The 24,103-nt window shown below is 45.7% G+C and overlaps 1 protein-coding gene across 4 annotated transcripts in view; it reads right to left on the bottom strand.

Moving 5' to 3' along the window:
• Positions 1-24,103, bottom strand: part of arhgef49 (Rho guanine nucleotide exchange factor 49) — a 562,666-nt gene that overhangs the window by 442,119 nt on the left and 96,444 nt on the right. For all 4 annotated transcript variants that reach the window (XM_073046112.1, XM_073046111.1, XM_073046110.1 and 1 more), the window contains one exon: positions 10,682-11,967. In XM_073046112.1, coding sequence (XP_072902213.1) covers positions 10,682-11,919 — 1,238 coding nt within the window. In that variant the 5' untranslated portion in view covers positions 11,920-11,967. The remainder of the gene's footprint in view (positions 1-10,681; positions 11,968-24,103) is intronic.

The following is a 24,103-nucleotide window of genomic DNA, read 5'->3' as shown; positions in this document are numbered from 1 at the left end:
ATCGAGGGTCAACACGTGTCAGTTTATTATGGACAGGGTTTATGGAATCGAGGGTCAACACGTGTCAATTTATTATGGACAGTGTTTATGGAATCGAGGGTGAACTCGTGTCAGTTTATTATGGACAGGGTTTATGGAATCGAGGGTCAACACGTGTCAGTTTATTATGGACAGGGTTTATGGAATCGAGGGTCAACACGTGTCAGTTTATTATGGACAGGGTTTATGGAATCGAGGGTCAACACTTGTCAATTTATTATGTACAGAGTTTATGGAATCGAGGGTCAACACGTGTCAGTTTATTATGGACAGGGTTTATGGAATCGAGGGTCAACTCGTGTCAGTTTATTATGGACAGGGTTTATGGAATTGTCGGTCAACACGTATCAGTTTATTATGGACACGGTTTCTGGTTTTAGGGTCAACACGTGTCAGTTTATTATGGACAGGGTTTATGGAATCGAGGGTCAACACGTGTCAGTTTATTATGTACAGAGTCTATGGAATCGAGGGTCAACACGTGTCAGTTTATTATGGACAGGGTTTATGGAATCGAGGGTCAACACGTGTCAGTTTATTATGGAGAGGATTTATGGAATCGAGGGTCAACTCGTGTCAGTTTATTATGGACAGGGTTTTTGGAATCGAGGTTCAACACGTGTCAGTTTATTAAGGACAGGGTTTATGGAATCGAGGGTCAACTCGTGTCAGTTTATTAAGGATAGGGTTTATGGAATCGAGGGTCAACACGTGTCAGTTTATTATGGACAGGATTTATGGAATCGAGGGTTAACACGTGTCAGTTTATTAAGGACAGGGTTTATGGAATCGAGGGTCAACTCGTGTCAGTTTATTATGGACAGGGTTTATGGAATCGAGGGTCAACACGTGTCAGTTTATTATGGACAGGGTTTATGGAATCGAGGGTCAACACGTGTCAGTTTATTATGGACAGGGTTTATGGAATCGAGGGTCAACACGTGTCAGTTTATTATGGACAGGGTTTATGGAATCGAGGGTCAACACGTGTCAGTTTATTATGGACAGGGTTTATGGAAGCGAGGGTCAACACGTGTCAGTTTATTATGGACAGGGTTTATGGAATCGAGGGTCAACACGTGTCAGTTTATTATGGACAGGGTTTATGGAATTGTCGGTCAACACGTGTCAGTTTATTATGGACAGGGTTTATGGAATTGTCGGTCAACACGTGTCAGTTTGTTATGGATAGAGTTTATGGAATCGAGGGTCAACTCGTGTCAGTTTATTATGGACAGGGTTTATGGAATCGAGGGTCAACACGTGTCAGTTTATTATGGACAGGGTTTATGGTATCGAGGGTCAACACGTGTCAATTTATTATGGACAGTGTTTATGGAATCGAGGGTGAACTCGTGTCAGTTTATTAAGGACAGGGTTTATGGAATCGAGGGTCAACACGTGTCAGTTTATTATGGACAGGGTTTATGGAATCGAGGGTCAACACGTGTCAGTTTATTATGGACAGGGTTTATGGAATCGAGGGTCAACACGTGTCAGTTTATTATGGACAGGGTTTATGGAATCGAGGGTCAACACGTGTCAATTTATTATGGACAGGGTTTATGGAATCGAGGGTCAACACGTGTCAGTTTATTATGGACAGGGTTTATGGAATCGAGGGTCAACACGTGTCAGTTTATTATGGACAGAGTTTATGGAATCGAGGGTCAACACGTGTCAGTTTATTATGGACAGGGTTTATGGAATTGTCGGTCAACACGTGTCAGTTTATTATGGACAGGGTTTATGGAATTGTCGGTCAACACGTGTCAGTTTGTTATGGACAGAGTTTATGGAATCGAGGGTCAACTCGTGTCAGTTTATTATGGACAGAGTTTATGGAATAGAGGGTCAACACGTGTCAGTTTATTATGGACAGGGTTTTTGGAATTGTCGGTCAACACGTGTCAGTTTATTATGGACAGGGTTTATGGAATTGTCGGTCAACACGTCTCAGTTTATTATGGACAGAGTTTATGGAATCGAGGGTCAACTCGTGTCAGTTTATTATGGACAGGGTTTATAGAAGCGGGAGTCAACACGTGTCAGTTTATTACGGACAATGTTTATATGAATCGAGGGTCAACGCGTGTCAGTTTTTTTATGGACAAAGTTTATGGAATCGAGTTTGAACACGTGTCAGTTTATTATGGACAGGGTTGATAGAATCATGAGTCAACACGTGTCAGTTTATTATGGACAGGTTTTATGGAGTCGAGGGAGAATAGGTGTCAGTTTATTATGGACAGGGTTTATGGTTCGAAGGTCAACGCATGTCAGTTTATTATGGACAGAGTTTATGGAATCGAGGGTCAACTCGTGTCAGTTTATTATGGACAGGGTTTATGGAATCGAGAGTCAATAGGTGTCAGTTTATTATGGACAGGGTTTATGGAATCGAGGTTCAACACGTGTCAGTTTATTATGGACAGGGTTTATGGAATTGTCGGTCAACACATGTCAGTTTATTATGGACAGAGTTTATGGAATCGAGGGTCAACTCGTGTCAGTTTATTATGGACAGGGTTTATGGAATCGAGGGTCAACACGTGTCAGTTTATTATGGACAGGGTTTATGGAATCGAGGGTCAACACGTGTCAATTTATTATGGACAGTGTTTATGGAATCGAGGGTGAACTCGTGTCAGTTTATTAAGGACAGGGTTTATGGAATCGAGGGTCAACTCGTGTCAGTTTATTATGGACAGGGTTTATGGAATCGAGGGTCAACACGTGTCAGTTTATTATGGACAGGATTTATGGAATCGAGGGTCAACTCGTGTCAGTTTATTATGGACAGGGTTTATGGAATCGAGGGTCAACACGTGTCAGTTTATTAAGGACAGGGTTTATGGAATCGAGGGTCAACTCGTGTCAGTTTATTAAGGATAGGGTTTATGGAATCGAGGGTCAACACGTGTCAGTTTATTATGGACAGCATTTATGGAATCGAGGGTTAACACGTGTCAGTTTATTAAGGACAGGGTTTATGGAATCGAGGGTCAACTCGTGTCAGTTTATTATGGACAGGGTTTATGGAATCGAGGGTCAACACGTGTCAGTTTATTATGGACAGGGTTTATGGAATCGAGGGTCAACACGTGTCAGTTTATTATGGACAGGGTTTATGGAATCGAGGGTCAACACGTGTCAGTTTATTATGGACAGGGTTTATGGAATCGAGGGTCAACACGTGTCAATTTATTATGGACAGGGTTTATGGAATCGAGGGTCAACACGTGTCAGTTTATTATGGACAGGGTTTATGGAATCGAGGGTCAACACGTGTCAGTTTATTATGGACAGAGTTTATGGAATCGAGGGTCAACACGTGTCAGTTTATTATGGACAGGGTTTATGGAATTGTCGGTCAACACGTGTCAGTTTATTATGGACAGGGTTTATGGAATTGCCGGTCAACACGTGTCAGTTTGTTATGGACAGAGTTTATGGAATCGAGGGTCAACTCGTGTCAGTTTATTATGGACAGAGTTTATGGAATAGAGGGTCAACACGTGTCAGTTTATTATGGACAGGGTTTTTGGAATTGTCGGTCAACACGTGTCAGTTTATTATGGACAGGGTTTATGGAATTGTCGGTCAACACGTGTCAGTTTATTATGGACAGAGTTTATGGAATCGAGGGTCAACTCGTGTCAGTTTATTATGGACAGGGTTTATGGAATCGAGGGTCAACACGTGTCAGTTTATTATGGACAGGGTTTATGGAATCGAGGGTCAACACGTGTCAATTTATTATGGACAGTGTTTATGGAATCGAGGGTGAACTCGTGTCAGTTTATTATGGACAGGGTTTATGGAATCGAGGGTCAACACGTGTCAGTTTATTATGGACAGGGTTTATGGAATCGAGGGTCAACACGTGTCAGTTTATTATGGACAGGGTTTATGGAATCGAGGGTCAACACTTGTCAATTTATTATGTACAGAGTTTATGGAATCGAGGGTCAACACGTGTCAGTTTATTATGGACAGGGTTTATGGAATCGAGGGTCAACTCGTGTCAGTTTATTATGGACAGGGTTTATGGAATTGTCGGTCAACACGTATCAGTTTATTATGGACACGGTTTCTGGTTTTAGGGTCAACACGTGTCAGTTTATTATGGACAGGGTTTATGGAATCGAGGGTCAACACGTGTCAGTTTATTATGTACAGAGTCTATGGAATCGAGGGTCAACACGTGTCAGTTTATTATGGACAGGGTTTATGGAATCGAGGGTCAACACGTGTCAGTTTATTATGGAGAGGATTTATGGAATCGAGGGTCAACTCGTGTCAGTTTATTATGGACAGGGTTTTTGGAATCGAGGTTCAACACGTGTCAGTTTATTAAGGACAGGGTTTATGGAATCGAGGGTCAACTCGTGTCAGTTTATTAAGGATAGGGTTTATGGAATCGAGGGTCAACACGTGTCAGTTTATTATGGACAGGATTTATGGAATCGAGGGTTAACACGTGTCAGTTTATTAAGGACAGGGTTTATGGAATCGAGGGTCAACTCGTGTCAGTTTATTATGGACAGGGTTTATGGAATCGAGGGTCAACACGTGTCAGTTTATTATGGACAGGGTTTATGGAATCGAGGGTCAACACGTGTCAGTTTATTATGGACAGGGTTTATGGAATCGAGGGTCAACACGTGTCAGTTTATTATGGACAGGGTTTATGGAATCGAGGGTCAACACGTGTCAGTTTATTATGGACAGGGTTTATGGAAGCGAGGGTCAACACGTGTCAGTTTATTATGGACAGGGTTTATGGAATCGAGGGTCAACACGTGTCAGTTTATTATGGACAGGGTTTATGGAATTGTCGGTCAACACGTGTCAGTTTATTATGGACAGGGTTTATGGAATTGTCGGTCAACACGTGTCAGTTTGTTATGGATAGAGTTTATGGAATCGAGGGTCAACTCGTGTCAGTTTATTATGGACAGGGTTTATGGAATCGAGGGTCAACACGTGTCAGTTTATTATGGACAGGGTTTATGGTATCGAGGGTCAACACGTGTCAATTTATTATGGACAGTGTTTATGGAATCGAGGGTGAACTCGTGTCAGTTTATTAAGGACAGGGTTTATGGAATCGAGGGTCAACACGTGTCAGTTTATTATGGACAGGGTTTATGGAATCGAGGGTCAACACGTGTCAGTTTATTATGGACAGGGTTTATGGAATCGAGGGTCAACACGTGTCAGTTTATTATGGACAGGGTTTATGGAATCGAGGGTCAACACGTGTCAATTTATTATGGACAGGGTTTATGGAATCGAGGGTCAACACGTGTCAGTTTATTATGGACAGGGTTTATGGAATCGAGGGTCAACACGTGTCAGTTTATTATGGACAGAGTTTATGGAATCGAGGGTCAACACGTGTCAGTTTATTATGGACAGGGTTTATGGAATTGTCGGTCAACACGTGTCAGTTTATTATGGACAGGGTTTATGGAATTGTCGGTCAACACGTGTCAGTTTGTTATGGACAGAGTTTATGGAATCGAGGGTCAACTCGTGTCAGTTTATTATGGACAGAGTTTATGGAATAGAGGGTCAACACGTGTCAGTTTATTATGGACAGGGTTTTTGGAATTGTCGGTCAACACGTGTCAGTTTATTATGGACAGGGTTTATGGAATTGTCGGTCAACACGTCTCAGTTTATTATGGACAGAGTTTATGGAATCGAGGGTCAACTCGTGTCAGTTTATTATGGACAGGGTTTATGGAATCGAGGGTCAACACGTGTCAGTTTATTATGGACAGGGTTTATGGAATCGAGGGTCAACACGTGTCAATTTATTATGGACAGTGTTTATGGAATCGAGGGTGAACTCGTGTCAGTTTATTATGGCCAGGGTTTATGGAATCGAGGGTCAACACGTGTCAGTTTATTATGGACAGGTTTTATGGAATCGAGGGTCAACACGTGTCAGTTTATTATGGACAGGGTTTATGGAATCGAGGGTCAACACTTGTCAATTTATTATGTACAGAGTTTATGGAATCGAGGGTCAACACGTGTCAGTTTATTATGGACAGGGTTTATGGAATCGAGGGTCAACTCGTGTCAGTTTATTATGGACAGGGTTTATGGAATTGTCGGTCAACACGTATCAGTTTATTATGGACACGGTTTCTGGTTTTAGGGTCAACACGTGTCAGTTTATTATGGACAGGGTTTATGGAATCGAGGGTCAACACGTGTCAGTTTATTATGTACAGAGTCTATGGAATCGAGGGTCAACACGTGTCAGTTTATTATGGACAGGGTTTATGGAATCGAGGGTCAACACGTGTCAGTTTATTATGGAGAGGATTTATGGAATCGAGGGTCAACTCGTGTCAGTTTATTATGGACAGGGTTTTTGGAATCGAGGTTCAACACGTGTCAGTTTATTAAGGACAGGGTTTATGGAATCGAGGGTCAACTCGTGTCAGTTTATTAAGGATAGGGTTTATGGAATCGAGGGTCAACACGTGTCAGTTTATTATGGACAGGATTTATGGAATCGAGGGTTAACACGTGTCAGTTTATTAAGGACAGGGTTTATGGAATCGAGGGTCAACTCGTGTCAGTTTATTATGGACAGGGTTTATGGAATCGAGGGTCAACACGTGTCAGTTTATTATGGACAGGGTTTATGGAATCGAGGGTCAACACGTGTCAGTTTATTATGGACAGGGTTTATGGAATCGAGGGTCAACACGTGTCAGTTTATTATGGACAGGGTTTATGGAATCGAGGGTCAACACGTGTCAGTTTATTATGGACAGGGTTTATGGAAGCGAGGGTCAACACGTGTCAGTTTATTATGGACAGGGTTTATGGAATCGAGGGTCAACACGTGTCAGTTTATTATGGACAGGGTTTATGGAATTGTCGGTCAACACGTGTCAGTTTATTATGGACAGGGTTTATGGAATTGTCGGTCAACACGTGTCAGTTTGTTATGGATAGAGTTTATGGAATCGAGGGTCAACTCGTGTCAGTTTATTATGGACAGGGTTTATGGAATCGAGGGTCAACACGTGTCAGTTTATTATGGACAGGGTTTATGGTATCGAGGGTCAACACGTGTCAATTTATTATGGACAGTGTTTATGGAATCGAGGGTGAACTCGTGTCAGTTTATTAAGGACAGGGTTTATGGAATCGAGGGTCAACTCGTGTCAGTTTATTATGGACAGGGTTTATGGAATTGTCAGTCAAAACGTGTCAGTTTATTATGGACAGGGTTTCTGGTTTTCGGGTCAACACGTGTCAGTTTATTATGGATAGGGTTTATGGAATTGTCGGTCAACACGTGTCTGTTTATTATGGACAGAGTTTATGGAATCGAGGGTCAACTCGTGTCAGTTTATTATGGACAGGGTTTATGGAATCGAGGGTCAACACGTGTCAGTTTATTATGGACAGGGTTTATGGAATCGAGGGTCAACACGTGTCAATTTATTATGGACAGTGTTTATGGAATCGAGGGTGAACTCGTGTCAGTTTATTAAGGACAGGGTTTATGGAATCGAGGGTCAACTCGTGTCAGTTTATTATGGACAGGGTTGATGGAATCGAGGGTCAACACGTGTCAGTTTATTATGGACAGGGTTTATGGAATCGAGGGTCAACACGTGTCAGTTTATTAAGGACAGGGTTTATGGAATCGAGGGTCAACTCGTGTCAGTTTATTAAGGATAGGGTTTATGGAATCGAGGGTCAACACGTGTCAGTTTATTATGGACAGTATTTATGGAATCGAGGGTTAACACGTGTCAGTTTATTAAGGACAGGGTTTATGGAATCGAGGGTCAACTCGTGTCAGTTTATTATGGACAGGGTTTATGGAATCTAGGGTCAACACGTGTCAGTTTATTATGGACAGGGTTTATGGAATCGAGGGTCAACACGTGTCAGTTTATTATGGACAGGGTTTATGGAATCGAGGGTCAACACGTGTCAGTTTATTATGGACAGGGTTTATGGAATCGAGGGTCAACACGTGTCAGTTTATTATGGACAGAGTTTATGGAATCGAGGGTCAACACGTGTCAGTTTATTATGGACAGGGTTTATGGAATTGTCGGTCAACACGTGTCAGTTTATTATGGACAGGGTTTATGGAATTGTCGGTCAACACGTGTCAGTTTGTTATGGACAGAGTTTATGGAATCGAGGGTCAACTCGTGTCAGTTTATTATGGACAGAGTTTATGGAATAGAGGGTCAACACGTGTCAGTTTATTATGGACAGGGTTTTTGGAATTGTCGGTCAACACGTGTCAGTTTATTATGGACAGGGTTTATGGAATTGTCGGTCAACACGTGTCAGTTTATTATGGACAGAGTTTATGGAATCGAGGGTCAACTCGTGTCAGTTTATTATGGACAGGGTTTATGGAATCGAGGGTCAACACGTGTCAGTTTATTATGGACAGGGTTTATGGAATCGAGGGTCAACACGTGTCAGTTTATTATGGACAGGGTTTATCGAATCGAGGGTCAACACGTGTCAGTTTATTATGGACAAGGTTTATGGAATCGATGGTCAACACGTGTCAGTTTATTATGGACAGGGTTTATGGAATCGAGGGTCAACACGTGTCAGTTTATTATGGACAGGGTTTATGGAATCGAGGGTCAACACGTGTCAATTTATTATGGACAGTGTTTATGGAATCGAGGGTGAACTCGTGTCAGTTTATTATGGACAGGGTTTATGGAATCGAGGGTCAACACGTGTCAGTTTATTATGGACACGGTTTATGGAATCGAGGGTCAACACGTGTCAGTTTATTATGGACAGGGTTTATGGAATCGAGGGTCAACACTTGTCAATTTATTATGTACAGAGTTTATGGAATCGAGGGTCAACACGTGTCAGTTTATTATGGACAGGGTTTATGGAATCGAGGGTCAACTCGTGTCAGTTTATTATGGACAGGGTTTATGGAATTGTCGGTCAACACGTGTCAGTTTATTATGGACACGGTTTCTGGTTTTAGGGTCAACACGTGTCAGTTTATTATGGACAGGGTTTATGGAATCGAGGGTCAACACGTGTCAGTTTATTATGTACAGAGTCTATGGAATCGAGGGTCAACACGTGTCAGTTTATTATGGAGAGGATTTATGGAATCGAGGGTCAACTCGTGTCAGTTTAATATGGACAGGGTTTTTGGAATCGAGGTTCAACACGTGTCAGTTTATTAAGGACAGGGTTTATGGAATCGAGGGTCAACTCGTGTCAGTTTATTAAGGATAGGGTTTATGGAATCGAGGGTCAACACGTGTCAGTTTATTATGGACAGGATTTATGGAATCGAGGGTTAACACGTGTCAGTTTATTAAGGACAGGGTTTATGGAATCGAGGGTCAACTCGTGTCAGTTTATTATGGACAGGGATTATGGAATCGAGGGTCAACACGTGTCAGTTTATTATGGACAGGGTTTATGGAATCGAGGGTCAACACGTGTCAGTTTATTATGGACAGGGTTTATGGAATCGAGGGTCAACACGTGTCAGTTTATTATGGACAGGATTTATGGAATCGAGGGTTAACACGTGTCAGTTTATTAAGGACAGGGTTTATGGAATCGAGGGTCAACTCGTGTCAGTTTATTATGGACAGGGTTTATGGAATCGAGGGTCAACACGTGTCAGTTTATTATGGACAGGGTTTATGGAATCGAGGGTCAACACGTGTCAGTTTATTATGGACAGGGTTTATGGAATCGAGGGTCAACACGTGTCAGTTTATTATGGACAGGGTTTATGGAATCGAGGGTCAACACGTGTCAGTTTATTATGGACAGGGTTTATGGAATCGAGGGTCAACACGTGTCAGTTTATTATGGACAGGGTTTATGGAATCGAGGGTCAACACGTGTCAGTTTATTATGGACAGCGTTTATGGAATTGTCGGTCAACACGTGTCAGTTTATTATGGACAGGGTTTCTGGTTTTAGGGTCAACACGTGTCAGTTTATTATGGATAGGGTTTATGGAATCGAGGGTCAACACGTGTCAGTTTATTATGTACAGAGTTTATGGAATCGAGGGTCAACACGTGTCAGTTTATTATGGACAGGGTTTATGGAATCGAGGGTCAACACGTGTCAGTTTATTATGTACAGTGTTTATGGAATCGAGGGTCAACTCGTGTCAGTTTTTTTATGGACAGGGTTTATGGAATCGAGGGTCAACTCGTGTCAGTTTATTATGTACAGTGTTTATGGGTTGAGGGTCAACATGTGTCAGACATGGCATAGGTTTACCAGGAGTCCTTTGGAACTTGCCTAATTCTCATTACTACCTCTAGAAGCCTGACGGCACACACTAAATGTTTTAGGAAGTGTATCCTTCCCTCGATATTCTGATTTCTGAACAGTCTGTGTAACCATGAACAGTATTCCCTTTTGTATTATTTATTTATACTCTAACTTATAGTATTTGTTATGTATTGCACTGCTCAGCTGCCATAAAACAACCAGTTTCTGGACATCCGTCAGTGATAGTAAACCTGATCGTGATCTCCCAGCGGCTACCTTGTCATCCTTCCATCGCGCCGATGAAGTTTTCCAGTCAGAACACCCACACCACCCCAAGTGACCGAGTTACCTTTTCTTGATGAGGTCAATGGCTGATCCGATCAGACCGCTCTTCATTTGCTGAAGGGTGACACCGTAAGCAGACAGTTCGGCGGCTGCTTCCAGCAGGAGTGTGGGGCAGCAAGTCGACTGGGTTTCGGTCGCTGAGTTCCTCCCCGGGAGACTGGAATCCTCTTTGCTGACTTCCTTATGCTTGCTGCCGTTCTCTGAGCCGCCAAGGGGGACGGCCATTGTGTGCAGGGGAGAGCTGGGAGCTGGACCTGTGCAGACGGGTGGGGCGTGGCAGTCTGTACTGGGGCTTGCCGCTGGAGGATGAGGAGAGTGGTGGTAAGGGAGGTCCCCACTGTGGGATGGCCCGGTTTGGGGATGACCCCCCTGGGTGAGGCAGGGGCCCGAGGGAGACCTGGGGGTCCCGTTGGAGCCCCCCAATATCCCCTGACTCTTCCCTCTCATCCTTTTGAACTCCTCAAAGGAGGGGATGTGGGTGCGGCTGGGCCGACGGCTCCCGTTGGGAGCCTGCAGAGTTGGCGGCCCCCTTCCCATCCCCTGAGAACTGGATACTTTGATCCTGGCCCCCTCCTCTTCAGGGAAGAGAGTCCGTGCCAGGTCGGGGCTACTGTTCTGCCGCCGTAGACGCAGCCTTCTCGTGGCCTCTTCCATTATCTGGGAGGGGCTGGTCAGCCCCAAAACAGTGTCTGGTGAGGGTGCTGCTCTGCGAGGCTCTGCTGGTGGGGGCCGAGGACAGAGTGGCCTACTGGCCTCTTCAGCAGGCTTGCTATTCTGTATCCGGAGCCTCTCCCTCAGGACACGGATGGTCTCACCAGCACCACTCCCCTCAGCCACTGCAAGGAGGGGCCACAGCGAGGCGCTGGGGAGACGGGGCATCTCCCTTCCCTCTGCAGGCACTCCTTTGACACCCACGCCCTGCCAGAAGCCTGGGCCCAGGGGATCTGCCTTGTGCTGGGAGGCTGAGGCCTGGTGGAGCTCCTCCAGACTCCTGGAGGGCCTGGCATCTGGCAAGGAGGGCTGTCTGGCTCCCAGACTACGTTGGGACCCCTCAGCTGGGCCGCTCAGAGAGGATCCTTGGCTCTCACCCGCACCAGTCCTAGCGATCCCCTCTGGTTTGCCTGGGCCTGGCTCCAGGTCAGAGTGGCCGGGTTGGTCGTCCTTGTGACAGCTGATGTCCATGCCACTGGCCGCAGCAGAGGCTCCCAGCAGGTTACATAATTCAGCATTCAGGTCTGGCATGGGGCCCTCGTGTGTCTCATCTCAGCTGTGGAGTGGTGGCCAAGTGTCCTGTCAGAGAGAGAGATCGGGAGGGGGAGAGAGTAGGGGGAGAGGGAGAGAGAGAGAGTGGAGGGGCGAGGGAGAGAGAGAGATCGGGGAGAGAGTGGGGGGAGAGATTGGGAGAGACAGAGTGGGGGAAGACAGAGAGAGGGAGAGTTGGGGAGAGAGAGAAAGAGGGTGGGACAGACAGAGAGTGGGAGAGCGAGAGAGAGAGTGAGATATCAGGAGAAAGAGAGTGTGCGAGCGAGGCAGATAGAGAATGACAACGTGAGGCAGAGAGAGACAGAGAATGAGTAAGAGAACAGGAGAGAGCAGGCAAGGCAGAATCAGAGGACAAGGCAGAGAGAGAGAGAGAGAGAGAAAGAAGGAGGGACAAACTGAGAGGGGGAGAGGGAGACAGAGAGAGAGAGATGGAAGGAGAGGGAAGAAGACAGAGAGAGACAGAGATAGAGAGGGGGAGAGAGAGAGGGAAGGGGATGGGGAGAGAAAGGGAGAGTGGGAAGTGAAGAGGGAGAGGAAGTGGGGGAGAAAGAGAGAGAGAGAGAGAGAGAGAGAGAGAGAGAGAGAGAGAGAGAGAGAGAGAGAGAGAGAGAGAGAGAGAGAGAGAGAGACCTGTTACTCCTGTCACCATTCAGTGGTACCACAGATAGAGTATAAACTGTAATGACATTAGAGCAATATACACAAAATCTTGGAGTTCTCAGCAGTTCCCTCGGTCGCCATGGAGGTAAATGAACAGACAGTGTTTTGGGCCGGACTGAAAAGAAAGGGGCATAAGACTGTGATTCTGACCCAGCCACCTATCACGTACTGCCCTGCTCCCCCCTCCCACCATCTTCTTATTCTGGCTTCTTCCCCTTTCTTTTCCAGGGTGATGAAGGGTCTTGGCCCCAAATGTCCACTGTTTATTCCTCTGACCTGCTGAGTTTTGTGTGTGTTGCTCTGAATTCCCAGCATCTGTTGAACTTCTTGTGATTTGCTGCTCCACAGAGGTATGCCTACCCTGACGGAATTTGAATCTTCTCCTCATCAGGAGTTTGGTGAGGTCCCCTCTCCAATCTTGCCCTCCTTCCCCTCCTCTCAACTTATTCTGACCTTTCACCCTTCCTTTCCAATCCCGATGAAGAATCTCGCCTGAACCATTGACTGCTTGTTCCAGCAGCTGCCTGACCCGCTGAGCTCCTCCAGAATTTTGTGCAGGTTGCTCTGTGTTTGCACAACCTTGAGGATCTACAATATAGCAATTGGTTTATAATTGTCACATGTACAGTGAGAGAACATAATCATGTATGCCAGCCACAGAGACCATTTGCAAACATCAGTATAACCATATAACAATTACAGCATGGAAACAGGCCATCTCGGCCCTTCCAGTCCGTGCCGAATGCTTACTCTCACCTAGTCCCACCGACCTGCACTCAGCCCATAACCCTCCATTCCTTTCCTGTCCAATTTTACTTTAAATGACAATATCAAACCTGCCTCTACCACTTCTACTGGAAGCTCATTCCACACATCTACCACTCTCTGAGTGAAGAAATTCCCGCTTGTGTTACCCCTAAACTTTTGCCCCCTAACTCTCAACTCATGTCCTCTTGTTTGAATCTCCCCTACTCTCAATGGAAGTCGCCTATCCAAGTCAACTCTATCTATCCCCTTCATAATTTTAAATACCTCTATCAAGTCCCCCCTCAACCTTCTACGATCCAAAGAGTAAAGACCTAACTTGTTCAACCTTTCTCTGTAACTTAGGTGCTGAAACCCAGGTAACATTCTAGTAAATCTTCTCTGTGCTCTCTCTATTTTGTTGACATCTTTCCTATAATTCGGTGACCAGAACTGTACACAATACTCCAAATTTGGCCTGACCAATGCCTTGCACAATTTTAACATTACATCCCAACTCCTATACTCAATGCTCTGATTTATAAAGGCCAGCATACCAAAAGCTTTCTTCACCACCCTATCCACATGAGATTCCACCCTTCAGTGAACTATGCACCATTATTCCTAGATCACTCTGTTCTACTGCATTCTTCAATGCCCTACTATTTACCATGTATGTCCTATTTGGATTATTCTCACCAAAATGTAGCACCTCACACTTATCAGCATTAAACTCCATCTGCCATCTTTCAGCCCACTCTTCTAACTGGCCTAAATCTCTTTGCGAGCTTTGAAAACCTACTTCATTATCCACAAACATGAGGAAATTGGCAGATGCTGGAAATTCAAGCAACACACACAAAATGCTGGTGGAACACAGCAGGCCAGGCAGCATCTATAGAGAGAAGCACTGTCGACGTTTCAGGCCGAGACCCTTCATCAGGACTCAGAGGACTAATCCAATTTAGCACCCCATCATCCAGATCATTAATGTATATGACAAACAACATTGGACCCAGTACACATCCCTGAGGCACATCACTAGTCACCGGCCTCCAACCTGACAAACAGTTATCCACCACTCCTCTCTGGCATCTCCCATCCAGCCATCCATTTTACTACTTCAATATTAATACCTAACGATTGAACCTTCCTAACTAACCTTCCGTGCGGAACCTTGTCAAAGGCCTTCCTGAAGTCCACATAGACAACATTCACTGCTTTACCCCCGTCAACTTTCCTAGTAACCACTTCAAAAAATACAATAAGATTTGTCAAACATGACCTTCCATGCACAAATCCATGTTGACTGTTCCTAATCAGACCCTGTCTATCCAGATAATTATATATACCATCTCTAAGAATACTTTCCATTAATTTACCCACCACTGATGTCAAACTTACAGGCCTATAATTGCTAGGTTTACTCTTAGAACCATTTTTAAACAATGGAACAATATGAGCAATACATCAATCCTCTGGCACCATCCCCGTTGCTAATAACATTTGAAATATTTCTGTCAGAGCCCCTACTATTTCTAAAGTAACTTCCCTCAAGGTCCTAGGGAATATCCTATCAGGACCCAGAGATTTATCCATTTTTATATTCTTTAAAAGTGCCAGTACTTCCTCCTCTTTAATCATCATAGTTTCCATAACTACCCTACTTGTTTCTCTTACCTTACACAATTCAATATCATTCTCTTTAGTGAATACCAAAGAAAATAAATTGTTCAAAATCTCCCCCGTCTCTTTTGGCTCCACACGTAGCTGTCCACTCTGAATTTTCTATGGGACCAATTTTATCCCTCACTATCTGTTTGCTATTAATATAATTGTAGAAACCCTTTGGATTTATTTTCACCTTACTTGCCAAAGCAACCTCGTACCTTCTTTTAGCTTTTCTAATTTCTTTCTTAAGATTCTTTTTACATTCTCTATATTCTTCGAGCACCTCATTTACTCCATGCTGCCCATATTTATTGTAGATCTCCCTCTTTTTCTGAACCAAGTATATCCAGTGAAGCCCAGAACAATGGTGCCAGACTGCAGTGTGGGCAGACGAGTTAGATTGAGAGATCAAAGGTAATGTACACGAGGTCTGTTCTGGAGTCTGATTGAGCCTGTTGGTGTATGTTTTCAAGCTGGAGGGAAGAGGGGAGAAGAAGGAATGGCCAAGTATGAAGGATCTTTGGTGATGGCACACAGACTGTCTGGCAAGCAATTCTGCTGTCTGGATCATTGAATTCTTGTGTGGTATAAATCACTTGAATCTACTGGCTAGATTTCTGCCTATAACTCACTCCTGTTTACTCTAAAGCATTGGAGGAAATTAAATTGCAAATGAAGTGAAATACGGGAAACTGAAGATGTCTTACAAAGAAGCAAGTCGACAGCAGAGGAATGAGTCAGACCTGTTGGAGGCCCAAGACACAATGCATGTGTGGAGGTGGTTCATAATGATTACATTGCGTTTGTCTACACAAAGGAAGGGGATGATACACATACTGCAGTTAAGTATGAGGTATATGATGTACTGGAAGGGATAAACACACTGAGAGTCAGAATAATAAGGGGTTTGTGATCACTGTAAGGAGATATACTGCCAAGACTGTTAGCTTATCTCTTTCGATTAAGTGAATTAAAGAAGGAAATAATTGAAGCTCTAAATCATTGGACCATAAAAGATACTGTAGGTGCCGGCCAGGGTGCAGTGGCATTCATACCGGACTTTGAGGTGAGTGGTCCTGGGTTCGAATCTGGGCGGCTCTTTGCACGCTTTCCATCTGTGCTGGGTTGAGCAGTGAGCTAGAACTCATTCTTGTAAAAAACAGACAAAATGCTAAAGAAACGGCAAGGTTGCTGCCCAATGTGCCACAGGGCACGGAGAGATATAACGACAACAGACAGTAGGAGCAGAATTAAGCCACAACCCTCTGTGGCAAGGAGTCTCACAGATTCACCACCCTCTGGCTAAAGAAATTCTTCTTCATCTCTTTTCTAAATGGACACCCCTCTTTTGTGAAGCTCTGCTCTCTGGACCTCAACTCCCCCACTATAAGAAACATCCTCTCCATATCCACTCTATCTAGGCCTTTCAATATTTGATAGGTTCCAGTGAGATCCCCCCCTCATACTTCTAAACTCCGGTGAGTACAAACCCACAGCCATCATATCCTCCTCATACATTAACCCCGCCATTCCTGGAATCATTCTCATGAACCTTCTCTGAACCCTCTCCAATGTCAGCGGATCTTTTCTTAGATAAGGGGCACAAAACAGCTGATAATACTCCGAATGCAGTCCGACCGAATGTCCTATCAAAACCTCAGCATTACATCCTTGCTTTTAAATTCTAGTCCCACACTGGCTGCAGATGCTAAATGCTGGAAGATCACTGGTACATAATAAAGGTCGATTAGATAGATAGATGATATAATTATAGATCAACCAATCTGACATAGGTGAAGGGCAAACTCACAGGATCATTGCACAAGAATAGGCCATTTGTCTCACTGAGTCTGCGTTGACCCTCAACTTATCAGAAATTAGAGTCACAGAGCACGGAAACAGCCTCTTCAGCCCACCTTGCCTCTGTCAAACTGCTGTTCTGCCTAGTCCTGTCATCCCACACATGGGCCATAGCCCTCTGTACTCTTCCCATCCATGTACTTATCCAAACCTGTCCTAACCCACATCCAACACTTCTGCTGGCAGCCTGCTCCACGTTCACACCACCCTCTGAGTGAAGAAGTTCTCTATCACGTATCCCTTTAACATTTCACCTTTCACCCTTAACCCATGACCGCTAGTTGTAATCTCACCCACCCTCAGTGGGAAAAGCCTGCGTGCATTTACCCTATCTATACCTCACATAATTTTGTATTCCTCTATAATACCTCCCCTCATTCTCCTACACTCCAGGGAATAAAGTCCTAACCTTGATGCACCATCAATAACTCACTCTGAGACGTAGGAAGCGAGGTATCGGCTTTTATTGACTGGAAGAATGAACAACACTACATCCTGGGGAATGAGGCTGGGCATCAGGCCTCAATCACCTTTATACAGGGGTCTGTGGGAGGAGCCACAGAAGCAGTCAGCAGGGGTCTGTGGGAGGAGCCACAGGAGCAGTCCAGACAGGTATATGTAGTTCACCACAAACCTATTCAACTTTTCCCTAAAACATAGGTTCGGAAGTCTTGGCCACATCCTTTTAAATTTTCTCTGCACTCTTAAGAGTTATGGAAAACTGCAGTACAGAAATGGGCCCTTTGGCCCATCTAGCCCATGCCAAACTATTATTCTGCCTAGTCCCAGACCATCGCCCTCCATTTACCTCCCATCCATGTACCCATACAAAGTTCTGAAATTGACTCGCATCCACCACTCGTGCAGGCAGCTTGTTCACAATCTCACCATCCTCTGAGTGAAGAAGTTTCCTCTCATGTTCCCCTTAAACATTTCACCTTTCACCCTTAAACCATGACCTCTAGTTGTAATCTCACCCAACCTCAGCAGAAAAGCCTGTTTTCATTTACCTATCTATACCCCTCATAATTTTGTATACCTCTATCAAATCTTCCCTCATTCTTCTACATTCCAGGGAATAAAGTCCTAACCTATTTAACCTTTCCCTAAAACTCAGGTCCTCAAGTCCCAGCAGAATCTTTGTAAATTTTCTTTGTACTCTTTCAATCTTATTGACATCTTTCCTGTCGTTGTGACCAAAACTGCACACAACACTCCAAATTAGGCTTCACCAACATTTTAGACAGCTTCAACATAACATCCCAACTCCTGTACTCAATACTTCAATTTATGAAGGCCAACGTGCCTGTAGCGGCTCTCAAACAAACCAAACCAATGCCTTTGTTGGAGACCAAGCACAGGGAGCTATCTTGTATGATGTGCTCTGGTCCAATCCAATAATAATGTTCAAAGTCAAAAAAATGTTTCTGATCCTTTAATAGCAACGAGCAAACAATATGATCCCGAACTACTGAAACTAAAACTGGTGATATTAAATGTACTTCAGCAGACTTAAACCAAAATACAGCAGAGTTAAGTGATTTCTAATGTAATTAAGTGAAGTTAAAGGGTCAACAAAAGATATCACACCCGGCAGTCTCCAAATTAAAAACTAATCAGAATAAGGCAAGAATATGTAACTTATTCCCTTCACTTTTACCACACCGCCACACACATGACTAACCATCATAATAAACATTATAAATATGCAACACAGAATACAATGCAGACTGAAAACAGATGCATGACTCCTGCACCCCAGTCACCCAGATATTAAACTATACACTCTGACCATCCCCACTCTGACCATCCCCAGTCTGACCATCGCAGTCTGACCGTCCCCAGTCTGACCATCCCCACTCTGACCATCCCCAGACTGACCATCCCCAGTCTGACCATCGCAGTCTGATTGTCCCCAGTCTGACCATCCCCACTCTGACCATCCCCAGACTGACCATCCCCAGTCTGACCATCGCAGTCTGACCGTCCCCAGTCTGACCATCCCCACTCTGACCATCCCCAGACTGACCATCCCCAGTCTGACCATCCCCAGTCTGACCATCGCAGTCTGACCATCACAGTCTGATCAACCCCAATCTGATCATCCCCAGTCTGACCATCCCCAGTCTGAGCGTCCCCAGTCTGACCATCCCCACTCTGACCATCCCCAGTCTGACCATCCCCACTCTGACCATCGCAGTCTGACCATCCCCGGTCTGATCATCCCCAGTCTGACCATCTCCACTCTGACCATCCCCATTCTGACCATCCCCAGTCTGACCATCGCAGTCTAACCATCCCCACTCTGACCATCCCCAGTCTGATCATCCCCACTCTGACCATCCCCAGTCTGACCATCCCCAGTCTGACCATCTCCACTCTGACCATCCCCAGTCTGACCATCGCAGTCTAACCATCCCCACTCTGACCATCCCCAGTCTGACCATCCCCAGACTGACCATCCCCAGTCTGACCATCGCAGTCTAACCATCCCCACTCTGACCATCCACAGTCTGATCATCCCCACTCTGACCATCCCCACCCTGACCATCCCCAGTCTGATCAACCCCAGTCTGATCATCACCAGACAGATCAATCCTAGACTGATCAACCCCAGACTGATCAACCCCAGTCTGATCAACCCCAGACTGATCAATCCCAGTCTGATCATCACCAGTCTGATCATCCCCAGTCTGATCATCACCAGTCTGATCATCCCCAGTCTGATCATCACCAGTCTGATCAACCCCAGACTGATCAACCCCAGTCTGATCAACCCCAGACTGATCATCACCAGTCTGATCAACCCCAGTCTGATCATCACCAGTCTGATCAACCCCAGACTGATCAACCCCAGTCTGATCAACCCCAGACTGATCATCACCAGTCTGATCATCACCAGTCTGATCAACCCCAGACTGATCAACCCCAGTCTGATCAACCCCAGACTGATCAACCCCAGTCTGATCAACCCCAGACTGATCATCACCAGTCGGATCATCACCAGTCTGACCATCCCCAGTCTGATCATCACCAGTCTGATCATCCCCAGTCTGATCAACACCTGTATGATCATCCGCAGTCCGAACTTACCCAGTGTGACCATCCCCAGTCTGACCAAACCAGTCTGCTCATCCCCAGTCTGACTGTCCCATCTGACCATCTCATCAGATCAACACAAGTCCACCACCCCAGTTTGAGCAGCTTCAGTCTGACCAGCCCCAGCCTGATGAAATCTAGTCTGATCATCTCGAGTCTGACCATCCCTAGTCTGATCAACCCCAGTCTGATCATCCCCAGTCTGATGAACCCCAGTCTGACCATCCCCTCTCTGATAAAATTCCGTCTGATCATACCCAGTCTGATCAACCCCAGACTGATCAACCCCAGTCTGATCAACCCCAGTCTGATCATCCCCAGTCTGATCATCACCAGTCTGATCAACCCCAGTCTGATCATCACCAGTCTGATCATCCCCATTCTGATCATCACCAGTCTGATCAACCCCAGACTGATCAACCCCAGACTGATCATCCCCAGTCTGATCAACCTCAGACTGATCATCCCCAGTCTGATCATCCCCATTCTGATCATCACCAGTCTGATCAACCCCAGTCTGATCATCCCCAGTCTGATCATCACCAGTCTGATCAACCCCAGACTGATCAACCCCAGACTGATCATCCCCAGTCTGATCAACCCCAGACTGATCATCCCCAGTCTGATCAACCCCAGACTGATCAACCCCAGTCTGATCATCACCAGTCTGATCAACCCCAGACTGATCATCCCCAGTCTGATCAACCCCAGACTGATCAACCCCAGTCTGATCATCACCAGACTGATCATCACCAGTCTGATCATCACCAGTCTGATCATCACCAGACTGATCATCACCAGACTGATCAACCCCAATCTGATCAACCACAGACTGATCATCACCAGTCTGATCATCACCAGACTGATCATCACCAGTCTAATCATCACCAGTCTGATCAACCCCTGTCTGATCATCACCAGTCTGATCAACCCCAGTCTGATCATCACCAGACTGATCAACCCCAGACTGATCAACCCCAGTCTGATCAACCCCAGACTGATCAACCCCAGACTGATCATCACCAGTCTGATCATCACCAGTCTGACCATCCCCAGTCTGACCATCACCAGTCTGATCAACCCCAGTCTGATCATCACCAGACTGATCAACCCCAGTCTGATCATAGCCAGTCTGATCAACCCCATACTGATCAACCCCAGACTGATCAACCCCAGTCTGATCAACCCCAGACTGATCATCACCAGTCTGATCATCACCAGACTGATCAACCCCAGTCTGATCATCGCCAGTCTGATCAACCCCAGTCTGATCATCACCAGACTGATCAACCCCAGTCTGATCATCACCAGTCTGATCATCCCCATTCTGATCATCACCAGACTGATCAACCCCAGTATGATCAACCCCAGTATGATCAACCCCAGACTGATCAACCCCAGTCTGATCAACCCCAGACTGATCATCACCAGTCTGATCAACCCCAGACTGATCAACCCCAGTCTGATCATAGCCAGTCTGATCAACCCCAGTATGATCAACCCCAGACTGATCAACCCCAGACTGATCATCACCAGTCTGATCATCACCAGTCTGACCATCCCCAGTCTGACCATCCCCAGTCTGATCATCCCCAGTCTGATCATCACCAGTCTGATCAAACCCAGACTGATCATCACCAGTCTGATCATCACCAGTCTGATCATCACCAGACTGATCATCACCAGACTGATCATCCCCAGTCTGATTAACCCCAGACTGATCAACCCCAGTCTGATCATCACCAGTCTGATCATCCACAGTCTGATCATCACCAGACTGATCATCACCAGTCCGATCATCACCAGTCCGATCATACCCAGACTGATCATCACCAGTCTGATCATCACCAGTCTGATCATCCCCAGTCTGACCATCCTCAGTCTGACCATCACCAGTCTGATCATCCCCAGTCTGACCATCCCCAGTCTGATCATCACCAGTCTGACCATCCCCAGACTGATCATCACCAGTCTGATCATCACCAGTCTGATCATCACCAGTCTGATCATCCCCAGTCTGACCATCCCCAGTCTGAACATCACCAGACTGATTAACCCCAGACTGATCAACCCCAGACTGATCATCACCTGTCTGATCAACCCCAGTCTGATCATACCAACCCCAGAATGATCAACCCCAGACTGATCAACCCCAGTCTGATCATCCCCAGTCTGATCATCACCAGTCTGATCATCACCAGTCTGATCATCACCAGTCTGATCAACCCCAGTCTGATCATCACCAGTCTGATCATCACCAGTCTGATCATCACCAGTCTGATCATCCCCAGTCTGATCATCACCAGTCTGATCATCACCAGTCTGATCATCACCAGTCTGATCAACCCCAGTCTGATCATCACCAGACTGATCAACCCCAGTCTGATCATAGCCAGTCTGATTAACCCCATACTGATCAACCCCAGACTGATCATCACCTGTCTGATCAACCCCAGTCTGATCATACCAACCCCAGAATGATCAACCCCAGACTGATCAACCCCAGTCTGATCATCCCCAGTCTGATCATCACCAGTCTGATCATCACCAGTCTGATCATCACCAGTCTGATCAACCCCAGTCTGATCATCACCAGTCTGATCATCACCAGTCTGATCATCACCAGTCTGATCATCCCCAGTCTGATCATCACCAGTCTGATCATCACCAGTCTGATCATCACCAGTCTGATCAACCCCAGTCTGATCATCACCAGACTGATCAACCCCAGTCTGATCATAGCCAGTCTGATTAACCCCATACTGATCAACCCCAGTATGATCAACCCCAGACTGATCAACCCCAGACTGATCATCACCAGTCTGATCATCACCAGTCTGACCATCCCCAGTCTGACCATCACCAGTTTGATCAACCCCAGTCTGATCATCACCAGACTGATCAACCCCAGTCTGATCATAGCCAGTCTGATTAACCCCATACTGATCAACCCCAGTATGATCAACCCCAGACTGATCAACCCCAGTCTGATCAACCCCTGACTGATCATCACCAGTCTGATCATCACCAGACTGATCAACCCCAGTCTGATCATCACCAGTCTGATCAACCCCAGTCTGATCATCACCAGACTGATCAACCCCAGTCTGATCATAGCCAGTCTGATTAACCCCATACTGATCAACCCCAGTATGATCAACCCCAGACTGATCAACCCCAGTCTGATCAACCCCAGACTGATCATCACCAGTCTGATCATCACCAGTCTGACCATCCCCAGTCTGACCATCCCCAGTCTGATCATCCCCAGTCTGATCATCACCAGTCTGATCAACCCCAGACTGATCATCACCAGTCTGATCATCACCAGTCTGATCATCACCAGACTGATCATCACCAGTCTGATCATCCCCAGTCTGATTAACCCCAGACTGATCAACCCCAGTCAGATCATCACCAGTCTGATCATCCACAGTCTGATCATCACCAGACTGATCATCACCAGTCTGATCATACCCTGTCTGATCATCACCAGTCTGATCATCACCAGACTGATCATCACCAGTCTGATCATCACCAGTCTGATCATACCCAGTCTGATTAACCCCATACTGATCAACCCCAGTCTGATTAACCCCATACTGATCAACCCCAGTCTGATCAACCCCAGACTGATCAACCCCAGTCTGATCAACCCCAGACTGATCATCACCAGTCTGATCATCACCAGTCTGATCATCCCCAGTCTGACCATCCCCAGTCTGATCATCACCAGTCTGATCATCCCCAGTCTGACCATCCCCAGTCTGAACATCACCAGACTGATTAACCCCAGACTGATCAACCCCAGACTGATCATCACCTGTCTGATCAACCCCAGTCTGATCATACCAACCCCAGAATGATCAACCCCAGACTGATCAACCCCAGACTGATCATCACCAGTCTGATCAACCCCAGTCTGATCATCACCAGTCTGATCATCACCAGTCTGATCAACCCCAGTCTGATCATCCCCAGTCTGATCATCACCAGTCTGATCATCACCAGTCTGATCAACCCCAGTCTGATCATCACCAGTCTGATCATCACCAGTCTGATCAACCCCAGTCTGATCATCACCAGTCTGATCATCACCAGTCTGATCATCCCCAGTCTGATCATCACC

Source organism: Hemitrygon akajei, chromosome 5, assembly GCF_048418815.1.
Source record: "Hemitrygon akajei chromosome 5, sHemAka1.3, whole genome shotgun sequence".
Lineage (NCBI taxonomy): Eukaryota > Metazoa > Chordata > Chondrichthyes > Myliobatiformes > Dasyatidae > Hemitrygon > Hemitrygon akajei.
The sequence above is the reverse complement of the archived record's forward strand: the minus strand, read 5'-3'. Positions and strand labels throughout refer to the sequence as shown.